At 36.7% G+C, this 23,887-nt stretch overlaps 1 protein-coding gene across 1 annotated transcript in view; it reads right to left on the bottom strand.

The window, feature by feature from the left end:
* LOC127154752 (uncharacterized) overlaps nt 1-23,887 on the bottom strand; it is a 65,484-nt gene that overhangs the window by 34,124 nt on the left and 7,473 nt on the right. Inside the window, exons 12-48 of the mRNA XM_051096524.1 lie at nt 23,338-23,490; nt 23,092-23,236; nt 22,497-22,655; nt 22,273-22,409; nt 20,631-20,828; nt 20,399-20,554; nt 19,983-20,167; nt 19,712-19,894; nt 17,698-17,789; nt 17,434-17,603; nt 17,178-17,331; nt 16,984-17,063; nt 16,694-16,874; nt 16,194-16,349; nt 15,984-16,114; nt 15,654-15,812; nt 13,578-13,761; nt 13,272-13,483; nt 12,939-13,127; nt 12,675-12,817; nt 12,390-12,549; nt 9,606-9,689; nt 9,297-9,434; nt 8,820-8,936; nt 8,482-8,699; nt 8,192-8,385; nt 6,904-7,116; nt 6,671-6,822; nt 5,957-6,034; nt 5,758-5,837; nt 5,582-5,663; nt 3,344-3,481; nt 1,940-2,099; nt 1,730-1,833; nt 1,507-1,650; nt 1,178-1,291; nt 13-141 (exon numbers count right to left, since the gene is read on the bottom strand). Of these exons, the coding sequence (XP_050952481.1) occupies nt 13-141; nt 1,178-1,291; nt 1,507-1,650; nt 1,730-1,833; nt 1,940-2,099; nt 3,344-3,481; nt 5,582-5,663; nt 5,758-5,837; nt 5,957-6,034; nt 6,671-6,822; nt 6,904-7,116; nt 8,192-8,385; nt 8,482-8,699; nt 8,820-8,936; nt 9,297-9,434; nt 9,606-9,689; nt 12,390-12,549; nt 12,675-12,817; nt 12,939-13,127; nt 13,272-13,483; nt 13,578-13,761; nt 15,654-15,812; nt 15,984-16,114; nt 16,194-16,349; nt 16,694-16,874; nt 16,984-17,063; nt 17,178-17,331; nt 17,434-17,603; nt 17,698-17,789; nt 19,712-19,894; nt 19,983-20,167; nt 20,399-20,554; nt 20,631-20,828; nt 22,273-22,409; nt 22,497-22,655; nt 23,092-23,236; nt 23,338-23,490 (5,472 nt within the window). The remainder of the gene's footprint in view (nt 1-12; nt 142-1,177; nt 1,292-1,506; nt 1,651-1,729; nt 1,834-1,939; nt 2,100-3,343; nt 3,482-5,581; nt 5,664-5,757; nt 5,838-5,956; nt 6,035-6,670; nt 6,823-6,903; nt 7,117-8,191; nt 8,386-8,481; nt 8,700-8,819; nt 8,937-9,296; nt 9,435-9,605; nt 9,690-12,389; nt 12,550-12,674; nt 12,818-12,938; nt 13,128-13,271; nt 13,484-13,577; nt 13,762-15,653; nt 15,813-15,983; nt 16,115-16,193; nt 16,350-16,693; nt 16,875-16,983; nt 17,064-17,177; nt 17,332-17,433; nt 17,604-17,697; nt 17,790-19,711; nt 19,895-19,982; nt 20,168-20,398; nt 20,555-20,630; nt 20,829-22,272; nt 22,410-22,496; nt 22,656-23,091; nt 23,237-23,337; nt 23,491-23,887) is intronic.

The raw sequence follows: 23,887 nt of genomic DNA, 5'->3' as shown, positions 1-23,887 counted from the left end.
AATAATCCCCACCTGGTATTTCATGCTTTGTGTTATCCTCTTGTCCTTCCATTTGAGCTCTGTGTTTTGGGAGTAAGCCTTTTCCTCCTGAGCTACAGCAACACATCCCTCCATCTCCACTAGGGGGAGCAACGACTGTATCTGACAAGATACATACAGTTGAAATCAAATGTTTACATACACCTTGCCGAATCTGCAAAATGTTCGTTATTTTACCAAAATAAGATCCTGTTCAAAAGTTTACATACACTTTATTATTATGTTTTTTTTGTTGTTTTGTTTAGTGATAGTTGTTCATGAGTCCCTTATTTGTCCTGAACAGTTAAACTGCCTGGTGTTCTTCAAAAAAATTTTGATGATGATTTTGATGTTGCTTTTTCAACATTTTTGTGTATTTGAACCCTTTCCAACAATGACTGTATGATTTTGAGATCAGTCTTTTCACACTGAGGACAACTGAGGAACTCATATGCAACTATTACAGAAGGTTTAACAGCTCACCGATGCTCCAAAAGGTAAAAAACGATGCATTAGGAGCTGGGGGTGTAAACTTTTGAACAGCATGAAAATGCCTGAATATCATATTTTTTTCATCCAGTACGGCCTTTCCGAAGCAACAGAAGATACCTTCATGTTTCCCAGAAGACAAAATAAGTTAAATTTACCCTGATCTTCAAATTCAGAAAGTTTTCACCCCCTGGTTCTTAATCCATTGTGTTTCCTTCTGAAACATCAGTGAGCGTTTGAACCTTCCTGAATACTTGCATATGAGTCCCTCTGTTGTCCTCTAAACAGTGATGTAATGATGCATATCAGCTTTACCATCACATAAATCAATTACATTTTAAAATATATTTTTTTAAAGGTTATTTAAAATTGTACTAACATTATTCAATATGGCTGTTTTTTTACTATTTTTTGATCAATAAATGTAGCCTAGGTGTGCAAAAGAGACTTCTTTCTAAGTATACGAAAACCCCAATCCTCTCTTTGGAAGTCAGCTGAACATTAATAAATAAACCTTGACAGGGTGAATAGGATATTTTATGCCCCTGCGGGATTAATTATGTAATAATAGTTGTACATTATCCTAATTATTACTTTGCTGCTTAGCAAAATTAAGTAATTACAGATAATCACAGTGTTTGTAAAATGAAAGTTGAATGCTGTGGTGTACCTGGCCTGGTGAGAGAAAAATACAGGCCTGCCCTCTGCTGGAGTCATCATGCCAGTGCTCGCTCACTGTTACAGAAACATTTACAGGCTTTCCGTGCTCCCAAGAAAGACGGACCTATAGAAACACAGCACTCGCATTACATAGGATTTACAGATTAGATCTTAACAACTATGAGAAAAGAAGTGCAGCCTATAGAGAAAGTGTGGTTTGTATGGATAGAAAGTACCTGAGAAAAAGAGTATTTGAGAGTATTGGGAATATGAAGAGGCTTTGAAAGTGTGGAGATTATTTGAGATTGTAAAGAGTGTTTAGGAATGGCAGCTGTGCACCTGGTCGTTGCTGTCGTGCCTGTGGTCAGGTTCGTTGGATAGGGCATGTATGTGAAAGTGAGTCAGTGTTGAGACAAAGGGTTGTTTCTGTTCTAATGGATCCATTTGTCTGCTCACCAAAGTCCAAGAGCCTTGAACTCTGACCTGAACACAACACATAAGAGACATATATCTGGAAGATCTAATAACAAATGACCAAACCACAACCTTTGCCTGGCTTCACCTGATCATAGCGTCCAAACAGAATCCAGTCGACACCTAGATCACAGAGTTTTCTTTGAGTGTTGTTCTCTACCCTAAGATCCAAACCCCAACCCTGCGTCTTTCCTTTATTAAGAAAGACATGTCAGCATTTCCGAATACAGTGTTCATGATTATACAACTGATGCCATGTGTGAACTTATCAGGAACTGCCTTCCTGATAGCAATGTACCTGACAATTCTGGATTACTTTGTAGCTGTGTGACATCTTCTGAGGAGTCGGTCTGTGTCAAATCCTTATTCTCCCACTGTGCTCGGTGTGTGAGAGTGTGTGACCCACTCTTTCCACCATAGCGTGTCCTCACTGTCAGATTCGTGGGCAACAAGTGTAGCTAGTAGTACAGAAATAACACAGTACTCAAAATAACGTAACATAACGCAACCCAACCCAAGAAAAATAACTATATTTCATGTAACATTAAGGTACGGTCACATTAGCGAAATTTAGGCACATTTTTGAGGGCAAAGAAGGTCCATTGTCCATTATCTGAAGTGCAGTGATGCATAGAGCATCACTTACTCGGATAGTCACTTCCAAAATAAGCAGCTTTATATTGGTTAACACACAAAAGTTTACCAAAATGGAAAAATCTCACACATCATGTAAATTACATATTGGAATGACTGCATTTTGCTTGCTAAATTTTACAGTACAAAGGTAAACATGACTGCACCTATAAGATACGGTCAAATTAGCAGTGCTAGGTAGATTACTTACAAATTGTAGTCCATTACTGAAAGAAAATATATTCTATTCATTGTTATAAACAATACTGAACATTACATTACAATTAGGTTTCCCAAAATGGAGTTTGTTAAAGGAACTGCAGCGGGCTCAGGATTTTTTTTTTTAAATGAAAAACTAATAAATAAAATTTTAAAGATGTAAAATTAAAATAAACAATGAAATGTAATAAAATAATTAAATATCTTATTTGTTTACCTGCATGTCATGTGACCATTAATTGACACCAGAGGACCATGAACATGCAAATTTGTTATCCAGTTGTTTCCTTAAAATCTCATTTTTTTTTTTTAAGTAAATATATCAGGTGAAAGAGGTTTAACTGACAAAAAAAAAAAAAAAAAATTGGGTGGGGCTTGGAATCCCTGCATTACATGTAAATATAAAATAATGTGAATTTGTGTATTCAAATGTGTTTGTAATGTAATGTAACTGTAATATTTAATCAATAAAAAGTAACTGTAGTCTGATTATGAATACTTTAAAATGTAACATAATCTTTTTACAAGTACTTAATTTTTTGAAATCTGATTACTTAATCCAGATTACATGTAATCAGTTACTACCCAGCACTGCAAATTAGTAAAATTTATGCAAAATTTTTGTCATCAACAATGCCCATTGTTTGTTGTCAATAGCGTAGTAAAAAAATACATTTGAGTGACCAACTTGAACCCAGTGTGAAATCTGTGTGGGGAAATTTTTCACCCTCACTCGAAATTCCAGGTGATGTGGATTCCTTTGAAATGACTGGATTTCACTGAACAACGGTAAATGTGACCGTACCTTTAGAGGACATATAATATTACGACAGACAGATAATTCCACTACCTGAGGTATTGAGTGATTGAATATGAGCACTTGCTTAAAGCCAGAGTTTGTACTTGAGATCTCTCCTTCAAAATCCAAACCTGAACTGCCAACCAGAAGTTCTGCAGTACCTTTAACTGAAGAGCGTGCATGGCTCAACTGTAATGGAATAACATGTAAGGCATTTTGACATATAAAACAATTTAAATGCAGACAAACATTTTCTTAGATGCTAACTGTAAGCCACTTTGGGAAATATGCATAATGTGCATAATAAGGTCATGTGACAACAATCTAGCATACTTAGAGATGCATTCAGTAGTCTGGTGCTAAGTTAAGTTTTATTTCACATTGAGAAATAAATTGTGCACCCTCAAATGAAATGAAAAGTGTACTCATAATTGTTTTCTATGAAAAGTGTTTTAATTATCGGAGTGTGTATTTACACTAAGTGCAAATAGCTTGCCTTGATAGCAGAGGCTATTTACACTAACTCCGCCCACCAACGTGTGATTGGAGTAGCCAGCAATACAATCGTAAGCTCCAGTGGCGCAGATGGTACAGCTTGTATCAAAGTCATTTTGACGTGATTTTGACTTTTTTTCTTCCTTTATAATTATAATTTACACGCAATACATTATTATTGAATACTGTTTTATAATTTACTACAATACTGAGGTGCAGATAATTGTCACTATTTGCAATAACTAGTATAAATAGCAGAAAATCCAGCTATTTTAACATATAGTGTAAATAGCATATTGCTAAAAATACTGCTATTTTCACTTAGTCTAAATAGAATCCATTACTATTTGTATTTAGTGTAAATAGCATCCATCACTATTTGCACTTAGAGTAAATAGCATCTATCGCAACGCTAAGAAAATATGCTATTTTCACTTAGTGTAAATATCCTCTATTGCTATTTACACTTTATTTACACAAATAGCCGCTGCCTTTAATTATATATGGTATAGGTTGCCCCACTTCACCCAATGAACAGGTGTAAAGATTTGATGACAGAGAACATCCTGCATAGCATTGCCCAAGTAGATTCTTTTTTGTTGAACAGGTATTAAAAGAGAAGTTCACTTTCAGAACAAACATTTACATATAATTTACTTACCCCCTTGTCATCCAAGATGTTCATGTCTTTCTTTCTTCAGTCGTAATGAAATTATGTTTTTTGAGGAAATTTCAGTTTTTTGACATTTCAGGATTTCTCTCCATATAGTGGACCTGTGAGTTCGAACTTCCAAAATGCAGTTTAAATGCAGCTTCAAAGGGCTCTAAAGAAGGCTCCCAGCCTATGAAGAAGGGTCTTAGTGAAACGATTTGGTATTTTCTAAACAATTTGACAATTTATATACTTTTTAACCTCAAATACTTGTCTTGTCTAGCTCTGCATGAACTCTTTGTATTCTGTTTCAAGACAGTTAGGGTGGATCAAAAAACTCCTAACATCTAATTTTCTCCTTCAATGTCAAAATTGTCCTACATCGCTGCAGAAGTACTGACCCAGTGTTTACAAAGTGAACATGCAAAGAAGATCAAACGCCCTTTACAAAAAAGGTAAAACAGCGATGTAGGGTGATTTTGAAGTCAGAGAAGAAAATGAGATGGGAGTTTTTTGACCTACCTTGACTGTCTTGAACCAGAATACACAGAGTACATGCAGAGCTAGACAAGATGAGCATTTGAGGTTAAAAAAGTATCTAAGTTGTATTTTTTTTTTTTAGAAAATAACCAATTGTTTCGCTAGATAAGACCCTTCTTCCTCAGCTGGGATCATGTAGAGACCTTTAAAGCTGCATTTAAACTGCATTTTGGAACTTCAAACTCACGGCCACTATATGGAGAGAAATCCTGAAATGTTTTCCTCAAAAAAAAAAAAAAAAAAAAAAATCTTTATGACTGAAGAAAGAAAGACATGAACATCTTGGATGACGAGGTGAGTAAATTATCTGTAAATTTTTGTTCTGGAAGTGAACTTCTCCTTTAACTAAGGGATTAATTGTTGTGCAAGCGATTAATTAGTGTGCAGACCAGTGTAATTTACATCAACTCAGAGACAATATACAGTAGATGGCAGTGCAGCATCTAACACCATTGTGGTTTTGTTACTCAATGTACTCACAGAATAGTGATGCAAATGCTAGCTAGAGATCTACTGAATGCCCATTTAAAATGTTTCGACTTCTATTCCTAACAAAAAAATAACCACAGATATTAAAAACATTAAACCTGATTTAGTCATACCTGTGATTTTGAGTGAAACTCAGATGGCAGGTACGGATGTAAAGCAGATATGTTATGGGAAATGTTCACCATTAGTCCAATGCTACAAAAGACAAAATAATTATCTGGATAGTACATACATTTAATAAGACACAGAAAAAATTAACGTTTTGATAATTCCAACAAGACTACACTACCTGGAAGTATTGTGGTGACCTTGAAGATCAAACGAGAAAGCTGAACTCTTGGAGTTATAAAGACTTGCTGTGATTCCAACCTACACAAACATCAGGATGGGTTCAGATGTCCCTCACCATATGATACAAACACAATCCAATGTCCACTGAACCGTTCTTCAAAAGAGGGAAACGCTCTTGAATGTTCTCACCCACGTACCTTCAGTGAGTCTTCCTGGTCTTGCCCAGAGCAGGCACCCAGCGGGCGGCCCGTGTCGATCCCCTCTGTGCAGTTCACCTGTAAAAACAAGCCTCCGTGCCTTCAGTTTGCTTTGCTCGTAGGAGAGTAGTGTGGAATCAGAGGCATTTCCCTTCATCAACATGGGAAATGACCCAGAGTGTAGAAGGGGTTCCTGGGCCATCCATATGGATATTAATGCATGCTAAACTGATGCTTGCTTATTTTTCAACAAGTGATACTCTGTGTGATTAAGGTAGGCATCACAGGTGTTTTCAAAACAATGTTGTTAGATGGATGTTAGAAAGGTTTCAGGACTCAGGAAATGTTTCAAAATTATGGTAATGGGCCATTAGCGAATATGAAAGAAGTTATTAAGCAGAATAAAAGACTAGGACTGTCAAGTTCATAAAAAGACAAAAATTACCATAAAAGCCCCATATGACTCATTACTCATTATTTGCTGAACATCTTGACTTTCGTCAGTTCAAATCTTGTGAATTCATTAATACACAGCAACTCCTTTGTTTGCATACAGCCAGGAAGTTCAACCAATTCAGTGGCATAGAAGAGGAACAAGGAGGAAAAGAAACTGCACAAATACTGCATTTGTTCTTGTGTGTCAGCTGGTGTGAATAAGATCTGAGAACTATGGGAGCCTTTCAGCGATCCACAATTACTGAGTGATTCTCTAACCTGAGAGTGTCCAGTAGTTTCTGTTTTGTGGTGTGAACTTTGCTCCAGTGTGGCTGTTAGGCCGCTGGCTTCTGCATGCAGCTCCAGTCGGGCACAGGCGCTGCTGTCATTCCAGTTCACATTCACACCTGCCCTGCTGCTCAACGGAAGCCCTGATCCAATAGACAGAGACAGAAATGTACTACACTCCAATACATAGCTATAACAAGAGTCATTAATACCACAGAACATACCTGCAGAGCGAAGCCAAGGGAAAGAGGGAGACAGCTGGGTATGAAAACTTCTGCACCCACAATGTGTTATATTGCTACTGATGTTTACACATAAGGACTCTTCCATAGCAACGAGACATAGTAATGCACTATGATCTTCTCCAGACTTCCTCTCATGCTGACGAGTCACTTCCAGCCCATATACAGCATCATCCACTACTACTGTCAGCTCTCCTGCACCACAAGCACACAACAGCATGAGAGTATCAAACACTAACATACATAATCAGACAAACAGATTCAGTTAGATGTATTTGGGTTGCGCCCAGGGTGTAATAAAATGAATAAATAAACTTAAATTCTACTCAAATTTTTTGTTTTAATTAATCATAAATCAACCTCGTTTAAAGATATTGAACTTTTGGTAACACTTTACAATACGGGTGCACAAATATGCATTGATTCACACTTACCTAATGCACAGATAATCATGAGTTAATGTATAACTCATGAAGAACTAAACCATTTATTAATGATTACTACATCAGCAACTAATGAACATTCTATATGATTCACAGATTAAGTAATAAGTAAATTGTTATTAGTTAAATGAGCCATAATGCATTAGTTTCCTAATAACATATTAAATTAACTAATGTTTTAAATTCTAATGTTTAATTACCACAGTGGTCAAAGCTACGTACTTCAACTTCCAGTTGTCTGCTTTAATTATTCATTAGCTCTGATTTGAAAATGTATCATTATGTTATGACTTTACTTGTTGAGGCACAGAACTATTAACTAATTGTTAAGTGATATGTCATTGTGGTTATGGATTTAGAATTAGTTAGTCATGTGCTTCAACTAGTGAAGTCATACCATAAGGATATCTTTGCAAATCATTAGCTAATGATTAATTAAAGCAGACAACTGGAAGTTGAAATGCATAGATTCAACCCACTGTGGTAATTAACACATGAATTTACACTATTAGTTAAAACAATATGTTATTGGGGAATTAATACATTATGACACATTTAACTAATAACAATTTATTGATTACTTAATCCATGAATCATATAGAATGTCCATTTATTGCTGGTGCAGTAATTATTAATAAATGGTTTAGCTCTTCATGAGTTATATATTAACTCATGATTATCTGTGAATTTGTTAAGCATGTATTAATACATATTTGTGCACCTGTACTGTAAAGTGTTAGATTTTTTTTTTTAATTTTTACTTTTTTTCACTGAAAAGTGAATTTGCACAGCAAGTAAATGCATCAGCACATTGATCTTGGATTTACCTTCAGTTAGACCCTTCGACTGGGTTAGTACTCCAACCAGACTAGCTGAATTAGGTAAAGAAGTGAGATCTTGTATTGAATTGAAAATATCTGCTGAAAGAGATAGTTGCAACTCCTGATCATCTGGTAGAGTTCCACTCAAATGAGCACTAAATGTCTCATCTTCCTTTTTTACTGTACACTGCAAGAAAACACTAGAGAGAGAAAAAAATACTGGGTAATAAAAAAAAAACTTATGAGAAGCGAACATGTCGTTTCACAATAAGGCATAACTGCTAATATCAGTTTACCTTTCTGAAGAAGAATTAATAGCTAAATGAATATGACCATCAGAAGTGACCCCTGGGAATAAGGTCTGATGAAAGCCAGCATGGACGCCCACAATGTTAATGCTCTTTTCCACCTTGTTGTCTAGTGTAAAGTGAAGTGTTGCATTTTTTTCATTCCCCTTTAGGCTCATAGAACTGACAAAGTTTCCAAGAGGAGATACTTTTATTGCTGCTTGTGCCTATAATATCATAAAAACAAACAGAACACTCAACATTAGCTCATGCCAACATCAAAAGATCTTAGAACTAAGTAATATGCAATTAATTATTTGAAAAATGCCAGTTTTTATTATATTTACATGGTAATTCTTGTCATCAATGGCTACTTTCCCTTCAGAATTATATTCAAATTCGGTGTTGTTCTTGTGACTCCTAAGCACCTCAATATCTAGGCTGACAGAGGTCGGGAAATCCAGCTGAAAAAGACTCTTAATTTAATTCTGGTTAAAAATTGTAAAGGTATAACAACAATGCTGTGAAAAACTCTGAATTTGACTATTTAAATAATAAATACATGAAAGATGCATCTTAATGTGGCTTTTGTTCATGGAGTGCCACTTTTATGGATTTATTTTATGGTAGAAGATCCAGTGACGTTCAGTATAAAGATATGCAACAACACAGAAAATCAGACTGGGCAAAATGCCTGTACTGTCAAGACAAACTGTAAGTATTTTGCATGAAGGTAAACTAGAACAGAGTAGAAATCAACTGACATACACTTGCTAACTTGATTACAAAGATTAGAAGCAAGTAATAGAAAAATCATTGTTTACCTGAAACAGCTGGGACAGGTTGGCTTTCATTGTAATGCCTTGCTGAGATGTAGTTAGGTCATGAAGTTGTACTTGACCAAAACCTGCAAGTATTTCGTCATTTCCAGTCCATAACCTGCCCTGAATTTCATGAGCAGTCTTCACAGAGAAGTGAAGATAGAACATTGACAGGAGCAAAGACAAAATGTGGACCCATGTTAAAATTATGATCCTATATAAGATTTAAAGTGATATTAGCTGTACAATGGTCAGTCTTACAAGGCACTGTTACAGATACAGTGCCTACATAAAATGTTTCTGCTAGTTTACCTGGTGGTTTTGAACAGTGACACAGATCTTTGAGTCTTGGGGAATTCTCTCAGTGTTGAAAGACTGGACTATTGAGGAGCACACCTAAAATAAACCACATTATACAGCTGTTAGCTTTGTTCTGTTTTTTGAGCATTTCATTGAATCATTCATTCAACTGATTTGTTCACAAAGACTGATTCATTTAGAAATGAAACAAGTGTCTGGGTGTTTCTTAATAGGAAGACCGCATCTTTGTGAGGCTACTTCCTAGACCAGTTAAAGAATTTTGGAAAAAATAAAAATAAAAAATGTCATACAAAAACTCTTTATATTAACTGACTTTCTTATAATGCAGTACAGTGAATGTGGTCTCCCATTGGTTTACCTGATGGACAGTTTAGCATTATGTAATTAATCTACAACAAAACAAAACAAAATAATGCTTTTATCTTTGGAAACATGTTTGTCTTACATTACAAAATAATACTGGACAAGCTCAGTGCAGATTAATTTTTGCTAATTTTGCTAATTTTTGTATTTGTGTTTCACTGTCGTATTGAGTACATCACTGAATCATTTGTTTAAACAGCACTGATTCATTCAGGAACAAAGTAAGTGGTCATCTTTATGAGTGAGTCATTAAATCATTCACTCAACTACTTCATTCAAACATTGATATGTTCAGAAAAGTAAAGTGATTGTATTTATGAGTGAGTCATTGAATTATTCACTCAACCATTCAAAAAATTAAGTCACTGAGGAACACAATTACTGTTTTTGGTTTTGTCTGGAATTATTTTTATTGCTACAGCAAAAATAGACAAAAGCAACTGGCAATATTGTGTCTAAAATGAAAATGTGTACCTTTATGACATCTTGTTTACTTAATTGTTGTATAACAATTGTGTGTATGGCTTTAGAATTTACATTAAATTTCAATTAACAAAGCCAGCCAGTAAGCTCACATACTCTGACTTACTGCCAGGACCTAAAGGAGAAGAAAAAAAATTCACAAATAATTTACTCACCCCCTTGTCATCCAAGATGTTCATGTCTTTCTGTCTTCAGTCGCGAAGAAATTATGGTTTTTGAGGTAAGCATTTCAGGATTTTTTGCATATAATGGACTTCACTGGTACCCTGAATTTGAACTTCCGAAATATAGTTTAAATGCAGCTTCAAAGGGCTCTAAACGATCCCAGCCGAGGAAGAAGGGTCTTATCTAGCGAAACGATCAGTCATTATTTTCGAAACAAAAAAATTTTTTATACTTTTTAAGGTACATCGTTGTACCTTTTTGTTTGTAAACAGCGTTTGATTTACTTGCACTTTCTTAGTCTTTGCGCATTCACTTTGTAAATACTGGGTCTGTGGTTCCGCCTACGTTCCACGTGACCTTTCAATGTAATTCAATAATACGTGAATGCGCATCCCAGAGCCTGTGCTATAGAAGCTTTGTGCTTAAAAAGTACATACGTTTTTATTTTCTGAAAAAAAATGACTGATCATTTCGCTAGATAAGACCCTTCTTCCTTGGCTGGGATCATTTAGAGCCCTTTGAAGCTGCATTTAAACTACATTTTGGAAGTTTAAAATCAGGGCACCAATAAAGTCCATTATATGGAGAAAAATCCTCAAATGCTTTCCTCAAAAGTTCTTCATGACTGAAGACAGAAAGACATGAACATCTTAGATGACAAGGCGGTGAGTAAATTATTTGTGAATTGTTGTTCTAAAAGTGGAGTTCTCCTTTAAAACCTTTATAGTTCATCCAAAAATTAAAATTACCCTATGATTTACTTACCCTCAATCCATCCTAGATGTATATGACTTTCTTCTTTCAGAAGAATACAATCAGAGTTATATTAAAAAATGTCCTGGCTCTGCCAAGCTTTATAATGGCAGTAAATGGGTGTTGAAATTTTAAAATCCAATAAAGTGCATCCATCCATCATAAAAAGGGCTCCACATGGCTTCGGGGGTTAATAAAAGCCTTCTGAAGCAAAGCAATGCATTTGTGTAAGAAAAATATCCATATTTAAAACTTTATAAACCGTAATCTCTAGTTTCTGATAACTGCTGTACACATGTACACGAGACAGTGGCAATCCAGCAAATGAAGTAGGACGTAGAGACGGTGGGAACATGTTAGTCTCGCGAGAACCACGTTTTGTTTACAGCAAAGGAAAACCAGTCTCCTCTCAGCTTATATCGAAATCCTCTGACAATTTTCTTTACAAATCTTTGTTTTGTACTTCTAATTGATGACTGGTGTGTTGTTTTGCTCTCTTCACTGTGCTTCCGTGTTCCTCAATTCTACATCATCCACTGAAATGCCACTTTCTCATGAACATGTGTACGACAGTTAGGGGAAGCTAGAGATTAGAGTTTATAAAGTTTTAAATATGGATATTCTTCTCACACAAATGCACTGATTCGCTTCAGAAGGCCTTTATTAACCCCCCAGAGCCATGTGGAGCACTTTTTATGATTTATGGATAGACTTTATTAAAACTTCAAAATCTTAACACCCATTTACTGCCATTACAAAGCTTGGAAGAGCCAGGACATTTTTTATATAACTCTGATTGTATTCATCTGAAAGAAGAAAGTCATATACACTTAGAATGGCTTAAGGGTAAGTAAATCATGGGGTAATTTTCATTTTTGAGTGAACTATTCCTTTAAGTTTAATTCTTGGTTAAATGTCTTCCGTGACTCTACCATAACACTATATACTGTATATTCTGTAATACAACCTATGAACACAGTTACTACACAGTGTAATAAATTTTAGGCTCACATATGGCTGCAGTGGCTGGAAACCCAGAGTAAGGACATGAATGGCCTTTTTGTTTCCATGGACAAGAACCTTTGACTCCAAAGTGTAAACCTTGTGGTGTAGATCACTTGTGAATGTCTCCTGGAGTGTGAGGCTCTGAGGGAGAAAACTGAATGGTTGTCTGTTGGAAGAAGCAAACATAACATGTTTATGGATAAGCACAGCACTATGGAAAAAGTTATTATGTTTATACTGCTGTCACCATTATCATTACTATCCTTAGTCGTTTTCATATTCCAGACAGACCTAAAGTTTAGCTTCCATCTTTTCTGATAAATCTTCTTTTCCTTCCTCATCTCCTCTATTGCACCCTCCATCTGTAGCTCTGCATAAGGGTTTTTGAGATCCGACAGGGTCATTGTCATCATCAAAAGCCTCTTCTTTAGCTTCTGCTCAGAAAGAAAACAATAATGTCCAAAACTGCAGATAAACCCAATAAAGTCCAAAACAGCTCAAGACCTGGACCAGTTTTGGACACACATTTAAACAGGAAACATCATTTTCTGGTACCTTATCCAGAGTACTGAGAACTGCGGAAATATTCAGGTCCTGCTTGCCATAGCCTGCACTTATTTCTAGAGTCTTCACTTGCTTGCCGTTGACTACAGATATTTGCCCATGCAAGGCTGGGGTCCAGGCTGTGCTGATGGAGTATGAAGCTTTAACTCCACGCTTGCCCAGCAGGTTCCATCCACCAACCTTCAACGACACCATACACCGAGTATCATGCACTTATCCTGAAGTTTCTTCTGAGGAACATTTCTATAAACCAGGCTAAGAATGAGGTATCTCAAGAGAAATAGTCAAAAACTTGAAGTGAGAGGTAATCGAAGGTATACAGACCTTAATATAACTGACAGTTGGTGTAAAAAGGTGTAGCTGGCCTTGTCGTTCTTTGCCCTTATCTTTGTAGAAACCCTCCAGTGTAACACTTCGAATATTCACCAGTTTTCGTGTGGTGACCTCAGAGCTGAATTGTGTGATGCCACGCTGGGGCTGAGTTAGTTTTTGAACTATGTATACATAGAGCCAAGGGGTATCCATGTTGAATGAACCTGTGCACATAATGAATGACAAGTACAGTTCTTTAAAAAATGTTATTGAGAGGATTCTGGCTGGAAACCATCAAGGGAATATATACTTACACACCTTCCCACTTCTGAAGTGAGGTCTTTGTTGACACATCCTTCCAATGGATGCCAGCTACCAAAGGCATCTGATTGTTGTAGTTGATTTTCAGGTGGGTGCTGCTCTCAGATTTTTGTTTATTGAAATAAGAGTGCAGAAGCTGAGTTCTGTAATTCAGTCCTCTGTCTAGAAGTCGCAGGCTGAGCTGGAAGAGGCAGTAAACATTATCATGGGACATAATCATAATCAAGACCACAGCCTAAACATTATTTGAGAACACATCTGATGAACATAGTCTACAGTGGAGATCAAAATTAGAGAACAACCTATATATTCCTAAATTTCAAGGTCACTGCTTAGTCCTATTTGAAGTTATCCTAACAGGAGTAGAAGGGCAGTTTAAAAACACTATTTGAAAAAGATCTCTGATCAAAATTAGAAAACACTGACAGATACATCCAAATTATTGGTGTTAATCTGGCACCTGGTGCTAATTTCCTTAACTACATGACAAACCCTATTTAACTGGCAGCATTCCTCCTATTTTCACTGAGATTGCAGGATGGCGGGCCGCTCTAGGGTGACTGAAACCCTGCGACAGGAGGTTGTCTAGATGAAAAACCAAAGGGATGACAGAATCAGCCACTGTTAGAGAAGTTGGCCATTCTAAATCTGTGATTTCTCTAATATTTCAGGTTTACAGTGATACTAATTCATTCAGGTCCCCCCAAAAGGCTGATCATCCAGATAAGACAAATGCACAAGAAGAAAGGATAGTGCAGAGACTCTCAATGGGGAATCAGTTCAGCAATTGCCAGTTCAGTGCTGAACAGGGTAAGGATCTGTCTCAGCATGTGACTCTGCATAAGCCTCTCATCAGCAGAAAGAATCAAAATGCCATGCTCACCTTTGCCGGTGAGCATGTTGTGTGGAGAAAGGAGAACTGGTCCAAAGTTCACTTTAGTGGTGAAAGCAAGTTTAAGTAAAAGGGAAGGAAAGGACGTGACGTGACGTGACGTGTGGCCAAGTATGGTGACCCATACTCGGAATTTGTGCTCTTCATTTAACCCATCCAAGTGGGCACACACAGTAACGAGTAGTGAACAAACACACGCACACATGCGTACACAACCTCACCCCCACACGCCATACTGCAGCACCTGGGGAGCAGTTGGGGATTCAGTGGCTTGCTCAAGGGACTCACCTCAGTCACGGTATTGAGGGTGGAGAGAGCGCTGGTTATTCACTCCCCCCACCTTCAATCCCTGCTGGACCAGGGACTTGAACCCACAAGCTTTTGGTCACAAGCCCAACTCCCTAACCATTAGGCCACAGCTGCCTCATTTATATGGGTCTGATGGGAATCTGATTTTGTTCTGCATCAAACTGAGGAAAGACTGAAGCCCAAGTACAGTTTGGGGATGTTTTCTGCAGCAGGAGTTGAGCCTCTTGGAAGGGTGAATGCAAATGTTTATCAGAACCTCCTTCAGCAACATGCAGTTTCTTCCCTGCAAGCATCTTACAATTAGCCTGCAATTATGCAAGACAATGCCCCCGTTACATAGCAAAACAGGTAAAGCAGTTCCTAGAAGCTAAGAACACTGAAATAATGAAATGGCCGGGCCAAAGTCCAGATCTAAACCCGATTAAAAATCTCTGGACCACAGTTACCAAACTATGAAAGAGAATGGAAGAAGAGTGGACCAAGATCACACCAGCACAGTCTGAGAAACTAGTGATGTCCTGTGGCTACAGATGTGCTGAATTCATTCAAAGCAAGGGCCTCTACACTTCCTAATTTCTGATAGCTGTAACCCTCCTTAATTTTACTTGTAATCTTCTTTCGTACTACAGTGGTTGCTGTTCTTTAATTTTGATCACTGCGTCTTCCACAAAATAAGGTTTTTGTTGAAATGCCTTGGATATTTTGTCAAACATGTTGGTAGAACAGCGATTATACAGCCAACATTCCTTCAAATTTTGAATAATGAAGATTGACAGTATTTCCGAAAAAAAAATCAACTATTTATAGATTGTTCTCTAATTTTGATCTCAACTGCAGATTAAATCTGAATGTTTTAGTTTAGTAAGCTGAACCTCCACAGCATAACTGGTGAGGCCGGGTCCAGACTGGTTTCTGAGGGACTGATTGAAGAGGATCCTGTGTTTGTTGCTGCTCTGGTTCCACTGCTTTCCATAGCTTACATCAAGCGATGACTGAACGTGGATTGGGCTCCGTTCATGTTTAAGGTGAATCTGTTGGTGGAAACAAGGTTGTCATATCTGTTATCATGAACCATATTATGTGCATTACATTGCAAACAAAAAAACAAGAAGTGGGAACCAGTACTAGAATCAAATGCAAAAAGCGTTTGGAACCTGTGGAACCAAAGAGTACATTTGCACTTATGGGACAATAAATTTGACCTTGTGGTTTAGGTTGATAAAATGGGAACAGTGAAGTTCATGTGCCGCTGTTATACTGTACGTCTGGACCGGGTCAGAATCGCTGTGGAGGTTCTGGGTCATGTGACACTCCTGCATGTTTTGTGAATCCTCTGAAAAATCAATAAGTGAATGAAGAGTCTGTTGTGTTGTTGTCTTTAAAGCGTTGCGTTATTTGTAGAAATCATTTACCTTGTACGCCATACCTGACCCTCACAGCAGAGCTCCACTCTGGGCCCCTTTGCTTCAGTAACCCAAGAGCTCTGAAGCTGACAGCACTGAGCAAAAGAAACCCAGCATCTATAGAATAATGTCGCTGGCCATCTTCCAGACTTCTCTCCAGCTGCACTGTGAAGTGAAGCAGATCATAAAGAGCTGGCCACAAATCACATCACTGTAAATTAAGCTCCAGAGAAACAGAGAACAATTTAATGGTTCTGGGAAATAAAAATACCATTCATTTTGTCAACAGAGAATTTGAGTTTGAAGACACATAAATCTTTCAAGATTGATATATCATAACCTCCATTTTTAAGTTATGAAAAAAATTATGTTTTGGAGGAAACAAATCAGTGACTTTAACTTCTTACAACTATACACTGACAAATCTTTTAAACCCCTAATGAATGAAAGATGAGAAAGTGAATAGTAAAAAATACTTCTGAAGCCATTATGTATTATAAAATACTTGCCTGAGAGCGATGCTTCCTTATGGAAGACATTTTTAAGCAAAGCCTGTATTATGAACTTCCTGCTGCGAGCATGTGTGGTGTTGACTGAGAGGGAGAATGGATGCCCATCTGCTACTACTTTGGCATCGAGATGAAAGTGGGCTCTCGTCTCTGAAGCAAGATTCACAGTCTCCAGTAGTCCCTTGGGCACAGTGGTGAATGATTTAATGAACCATGTTCTTAAATAACATAGCACAACAGCTTTTAATGAGACTTTGAAATTGCTAAAAGCAAAAGTTCTTCTCACTTACCTTGATAAAATAATGGTGGATGTTGTCTATCAGTAGTTCGATTCTGCCTGAATGTTGGTTGTTTAATTCTTCAAGCTGCGCTGTGATAAAAAAATATGGGAAAATATCCTAAACATTCAAAGAAACAATTTCATAAAACAAATGTTCTAGGTTGAAATCCATTAGGAAATCCATTTTTGAAGTGGTTTTGAAACCTTGAATGAGAATCGTTTTTAGAGGATGTGTTATTTTCAGAATCAGCCGTTTTGGATTGAGATTGACATCCAGTGACACATCTCTGGGGACAGTTGATTGTGGTGTGCCAAGAAACAGAAGCAGAGTGGCTTCCAGCGGCATCCAGGAATTACGCTGTCAAAGATCCACAAGAAGCAAAAACTAATAAGTACAATATTTAGACCAACAATATTTAGACATATTTAGAATTAAACAGATGTCAGATATCTTTCATACCTGGGGTACAAAAGTATAGGCTGCCTCTAAGAGGTACTGGTTGAGACCTTTGTCCAGCTTTTGGAGTCTGAGATTAAAAAGAACTGGGCCCAGTGGTGGGAAGCCTTTTCCCATGAGTGTCAAAGGATAAGTGACATCAGAGCATAACTGCCATCCAACCATCTTAGACCCTGCAAAATAACCATATAAATATGTTGACACCAAACAGACATTTACTCCTTTCCACAAAAAATGTATATCTTATGTTGTTTTATATAAACTCACATGTTTTAGGAGTACAAGTGCTCTTCTCCTTGAGATTTCTTGTAGCTATAAGCTCCTCCTTACTGTCCCCGCTCACACGAAACATTCTGGAGCTGTTTCAAAATGACGATCAAGCAATAAGTTTAGAGTCAAGATAAAACAACTGTTTATGGGTCAGTAACCAATAAAAGTGTCTACAATTAGGAAAAAAAAAAAACATCTATAAGAATATATAGTTTAAAACACGTGCCAATGTACTCTTTGGTTTCATACGGTTTTAAAAAAAACTTTTGTCTTTCAAGAATAGTGGTGCAACTATCACATAAGTAATAACATGTTGTTACACATTTAATACATCAATACATTCAATAAAAATTAAACGCTTTTTTACAAAGTTTATGAATAATTACTCCTAAATTAATAAGTAGATTCAAATCTTTAGGGAGTTGCACCACATGACATTTCACAACCCAAACTAACTATATTTTGTCATAAAAAGGCTAAATGGTTCATGTTAACTAATGTAGTTAACTAATGTTAATTAATGAACCTTACTGTAAAGTGTTACTGGCTAAATTATCTGTTAATTTAGGAGGCCTATTGACCTTGGCACACAGTGAGGTACTTATCCATTATATAATTTCCTGTTTCTGAATTGTAGTCACACCACATGACTCACACCACATTTTTTCTTCTTCATTATGATATCAGGATATCTGCACCCTGAAATAGTATTTATTAGTACTTATAAAATAGTCTGCTTGATCATATTCTACATGCCTTACAGGGTTACTCCACCCCAAAATGAAAAATTTGTCATTAATCACTTACCCCCATGTCATTCCAAACCTGTAATAGCTTGGTTTGTCTTCGAAACACAATTTAAGATATTTTGGATGAAAACCAGGAGGCTTGTGACTGTCCCACTGACTGCCAAGTAAATACCACTGTCAAGTCCCAGAAAAGTATGAAACACATTGTCAGAATAGTCCATCTGCCATCAGTGGTTCAGTCTGAATTTTATGAAGCAATGAGAAAACCTTTTGTACGCAACGTGTGGAGCGGCTGACACAGAACAGCTTACGCAGTTTGCGTGCAGCGGATACTCTCTAAAACGGTGCTACAGTGAGGGGGAGTAGATGAATTGTTGAATAAAATCGTTATTTTTTTTACTTTGCATACAAAAAGTATTCTAATCGCTTCATAAAATTCCGATTGAACCACTGATGGCAGATGGACTATTTTGACAATTTCTTTCATACTTTTCTGGGCCTTGACAGTGGTATTTACTTGGCAGTCAGTGGGACAGTCACAAGCCTCCAGGTTTTCATCCAAAATATCTTAAATTGTGTTCTGAAGACAAACGAAGCTTTTACGGGTTTGGAACGACATTGGGGTAAGTGATCAATGACATAATTTTCATTTTGGGGCGGAGCAACCCTTTAACCCTATCCATTTGTTAAGTGGTGATGTAACGCATCCTACGAATGCTGTTTCCGGGTCCAAGCCTCAAACTCATTTCACCTGAGAATACTATTTCAACAGCCCTTTATGAGCACTGTTTATTCATATGAAACATTTAAGCTAAACGTTTTCAACCTTACAGTGTACACTACAGACTCCATACTCAGAGCATCCCAAACACAAATAATTTTTATATTTATTTATTTATATTTATATTTTTATTTTATATTTTATTATTATATTTATATTTTCACTGTCTGCCTATCTGGGATTTTGGTATGGAGTTAAAGGGTAGGATTATAATTTTTTTGGTAGTATTATAACACATTGTGAGTGTATATTAGCACCGTTTGTTGTTTTCTCATGTCATCAGATAGAGCGTTTGGACACGGAAGCGGTGACGTCAAACCTAACAAGCGGTACCCAATACCTAAACATCACTACAACAACAGCTACATTACTAACTAATAATAGGTTTATTAAGGAAAAAGTTGTAAATAGTGAATGTAATAATAATAATATAACAAATGAATTTTATATATTTGAAAGAACATGTAAATATTGTTCATACTTAAAGGTCAGTACATCCATGACATCTTCTGGAGTATTGAGAACCACCTTCAGGCTTTGCCCATGGTGCAGATATACAGCTCCATCCAAACTTGTGAAAGTTTTGAGTTGAGTGGCCCACTCTAATCCCACACGACCAAACGCTCCATCCACTCCAGCTCTCACAGAGATGGCAACCAGCGCACTGTGTCAAAGGACAAACATGAGATGACTTGCCATCACGACTTCAACTGGACAGCACAATGCCATTATCAAAACTTCATCAGACATACTTTGGTTTGACATAGCCAGCCAGTGAGAAATGTGACCAATTCTTATAGTTAGCAATGCCTTTGAGTCTGAGGGAGAACAGAGTGGACATGTTGATGCTCAGCCTCATGGGTAATCCAGAGAGAGATGGTAAAACCAGTTCTTCTGCCAGAACAATTGGCCTTTGACTGATTTTAATCTCTTGACCCTTGGAAAAGGAAAGAAATTAAAACTATTATTTACAACATAAAAAAGTACAAAATATACTACAGAAGTAGCAATACCTAAATTTTACGACTACCAGACTAAGCAAGAGTATTGAGGCAAAAGTCAGAGTTAATAGTTAGTTAATAGTGAGAATTGGACCCTAAAGTGTGACCAAAGTGGGTATTAACCCATAATACTCCTTTAAGTAACTGCTTGAAACGGAATTTCTTACCTTTAACAACTTGACAACAACACCAGCTGTACTAAGTGAAAGCTTTCTCTGATACGCCTGAAGGTCATCACAGGTCATAAAGGTGACGTCTTTGCCAAACATCTTCACATTCATCCAACATCGCAAATTACTGTCTTTTTTCCTCTGCTCTGTGAACTTAAACAGAAATTTTGGTCATGCCTGATGTGGAGCTAAACAACAGACACAAAACCACAATCCACCAGGCTCTCACCTTAGTCTTGATGGAACTTAAACCTGTGGACTGACAGTCATCACTGCCTCCTTGTTCCTTGTCCCTGTTATGTCCTTTCTGTTCATGGCTCATAGAGTCTGTTTGACCCTTAGGTTTGGAGTGATCAGCAGATGCTAGAGAATGCTCCTCAAAGATTTTCTTCAGAACAGGCTCTAGGTTTTCCATTCTTAAGCTAATCTAAAAAATCAGTTAAAATAATTACAATCACTGAACCAAAAATATATGCTACTTCAGAACTAAAATAGCTAAATCAGGGGTGCCCAACCCTGTTCCTGGAGATTTACCTTCCTGCAGGGTTTAGTTCCAACCCTGGTCAAACACACCTGTATGTAATTATCAAGTGCTCCTTCAGGTCTTAATTAGTTAGTTCAGATGTGTTTGATCAGGGTTGGAGCTGAACTCTGCAGGAAGGTAGATCTCCAGGAACAGGGTTGAGCACCCCTGAGCTAAATAGTTCTTTTTTTTTTTTTTCTTTTTTTTTTTTTTTTTTTTGGCTAACATTAACAATTTTTTCTTTTTTTTTTCTCAGAATTGCACGATACAAACTCGCAATTGTGATTTTCTTTCTCAAAATTGTGAGATGTAAACTCGCAATTGTGACTTTTTTTTCTCAGAACTGCGAGTTTATATCTCGGAATTCTGACTTTATAACATGCAATAGGGAGTTATTAAGTCAGATTTGTGAGATCTAAACTCACATTTGCGAGAAAAAAGTTTATATCTTGCAATTCTAAGAAAAAAGAATTGTGATTTTATATCTCGCAATTCTAACTTTATAACTCGCAATTGCGAGTTTATATCTCTATTCTGGAAAAAAAGTCAGAACTGAAAGATTAACAAGTTGCATTTGTGAGAAAAAAAAAGTCAGAATCACGAGATATAAACTTATAACCCGCAATTGTGAGTTTATGTCTCAATTCTCAGAAAAAAAAGTCATAAAAAGACGATAAAAAGTCGCATTTGTAAGAAAAAAAAATCAGAATTGCGAGATCATCATTCGAATTTACGACACAGTTTTGAGGAAAAAAGTCAGAATTGTGAGTTCTGACTTTATAAATTACTATTTACGAATTTATAATGCAGTTCTGAGAAAAAAGCAGTTCTTACTTTATAATTTGCAACAGCAAATTTATATTGCAATTCTGAAAAAAGTCAGAATTATGAGATAAAAAGTCGTATCTGCGAGAAAAAAAGTCAGAATCGTGGGATATAAACTTATAACTCACAGTTCTGAGTTTATGTCTCCATTCTAAGAAAAAGTCAGAAATGTAATATAAAAAGTCACATTTGCAAGAAAAAGAGCCAGAATTACAAGTTTGTATCACACAATTCTGAGAAAAAAGTCTGAAATTAAATTAAATAGTCACAACCTTTATTTATTTTTTATTCAGTGGTGGAATGGGCTTCCATATAAAACACCATTTATATGGTCACCTCACCTAGTTGTCCTCAAACAAAAAAGTAATTTCAGCTGTAAAGCAAGTTATTACAATTACAAAAATAATGAAGAAAAACCTTTTTTTCATTGGTGTAGTGAACAATAAGACTAGGAACAGTACAGTAAACAGTAAATGTGGTCAATTTAGATTAGTTTTGTGGAAAATACACATTTAATTTTCACCTCCAGAAGATTGAATGCTCTGCCTAGGATGTGAACTGTCAAATTCGCCATAGCATAGCGTGGAAGAAAAGATTCAGGGGAGAAAACCACAGCTCCCTCGATGTTAGCAGCAGCCACTCCTGGAGCAGACATACAACCTAGACATTACAAAAGGGAGAAAATCAGCAGTACAAAAAGAAAATGATTGTAAACAGATGAAAATGTTACATTATTTGTACCTGTACCTGTGTCCACTGTGTAGTCCATATGTGAAGAATATTTCCATGGTTCAGCTTCAAAGTCTTTACTTAAGATATCATCTGGCAATGACTCCATCAGGTCTTTTTTCAGAGGGTCTTCTGTTTTCTGGATGTTGAAAAGGTGACTCCAAACAAACGACCCAACTGAGGAGAATGATCAAGAATCATAGAGAATGTATGAAAATGTGTCTCATTTTACAGCTGAAGAGTGTTCGAAATATGAAAGTTATAAATATGCAACCTATTCTATGCAGAACAAGCTTTTCTTCTTCTTTTTCTTCTTTTTATTATATTTATTTTTTATGTTTTGTTTTTGGGACATATTTTAATGGACATTTTTGCACTGACCTTCAAACCCCAACCCAATTTTGAAGGCTTGGTGCTAAACATGTTTAGATTTTTTATTTCAAATATAATGTAATTTATTTTAAGGCACACCGAACATAGTAATACTACCAAAATTTACTAAAATTAATATTTATCTATCCATATTAAAAGTATTTAAACATTCTCTGACCGTGTTAAAATAATATAGCACATCTGAGTTGATAATCATAAATACTATTTGATAACTCAGTACCTTGACTAGACTTCTCATTGCTTAACGTTGTCTTCACAATAGTGAAAATCTCCTGGTTTGGACAGTGCATGAGCTGCTGATATGCTGCGATTCTGACCTCTACGTTCTCCTGCTGGCTTTGAAATGCCTGAGCAAGAGCTGTCCTCTGAAAACATAAGAAAGAACATGCCATAACAGACATAACATCAGTGCACGTGCATGCATGCCCAGTGTTATTTGCCTCTTAAATTGTTTGGTGATACTGACGTCATGATGGCATGGGATTCTCCTGAATGCTTGTACAGCCGACAACCGAAGCTCCAGTGGCACAGACTGATTCTGCACACAGCGACTCAGTATGGGAATGAGATCTGATACAGCCGGTCCTGCATTCTCCACTGCTTTCAACACATGCAGCAGCTGCACCAGAGACACAGAACAGTTTAAAGCATTATTCTAGGTTCAATACTTGTGGCATTATGTTATCACAAAAAATGAATTCACTTTTTCACCCTTTTCTATATAAAAAGCAAAAATCTGGTTTACATCAAGAGACATTTTTGTTGTTGTTGTTGCTGTTGGTTTTAATCAATATTATACCACAAGAATTCTGCTGATGTGACTTATGGGTTTCATAAACTGGACAATCAAATCCCACAAGTTTTCACTGAGGGGGTCAAAACTTTTGAAAAGTAATACATAATAGTGTATTCACTAGCAAATATGCCTATCCTAGGACAACCTGCTAAGTCATGCTAGCAACATGCTAATTCATGCTAGCAATGTGCTAAGTAATGCTAGCAGCATGCTAATTAAT

The sequence above is a fragment of the Labeo rohita genome, chromosome 2, assembly GCF_022985175.1.
Source record: "Labeo rohita strain BAU-BD-2019 chromosome 2, IGBB_LRoh.1.0, whole genome shotgun sequence".
Classification (NCBI taxonomy): Eukaryota; Metazoa; Chordata; class Actinopteri; order Cypriniformes; family Cyprinidae; genus Labeo; species Labeo rohita.
Note: the sequence above shows the minus strand (reverse complement) of the source record. Positions and strands in the feature narration are given on the sequence as shown.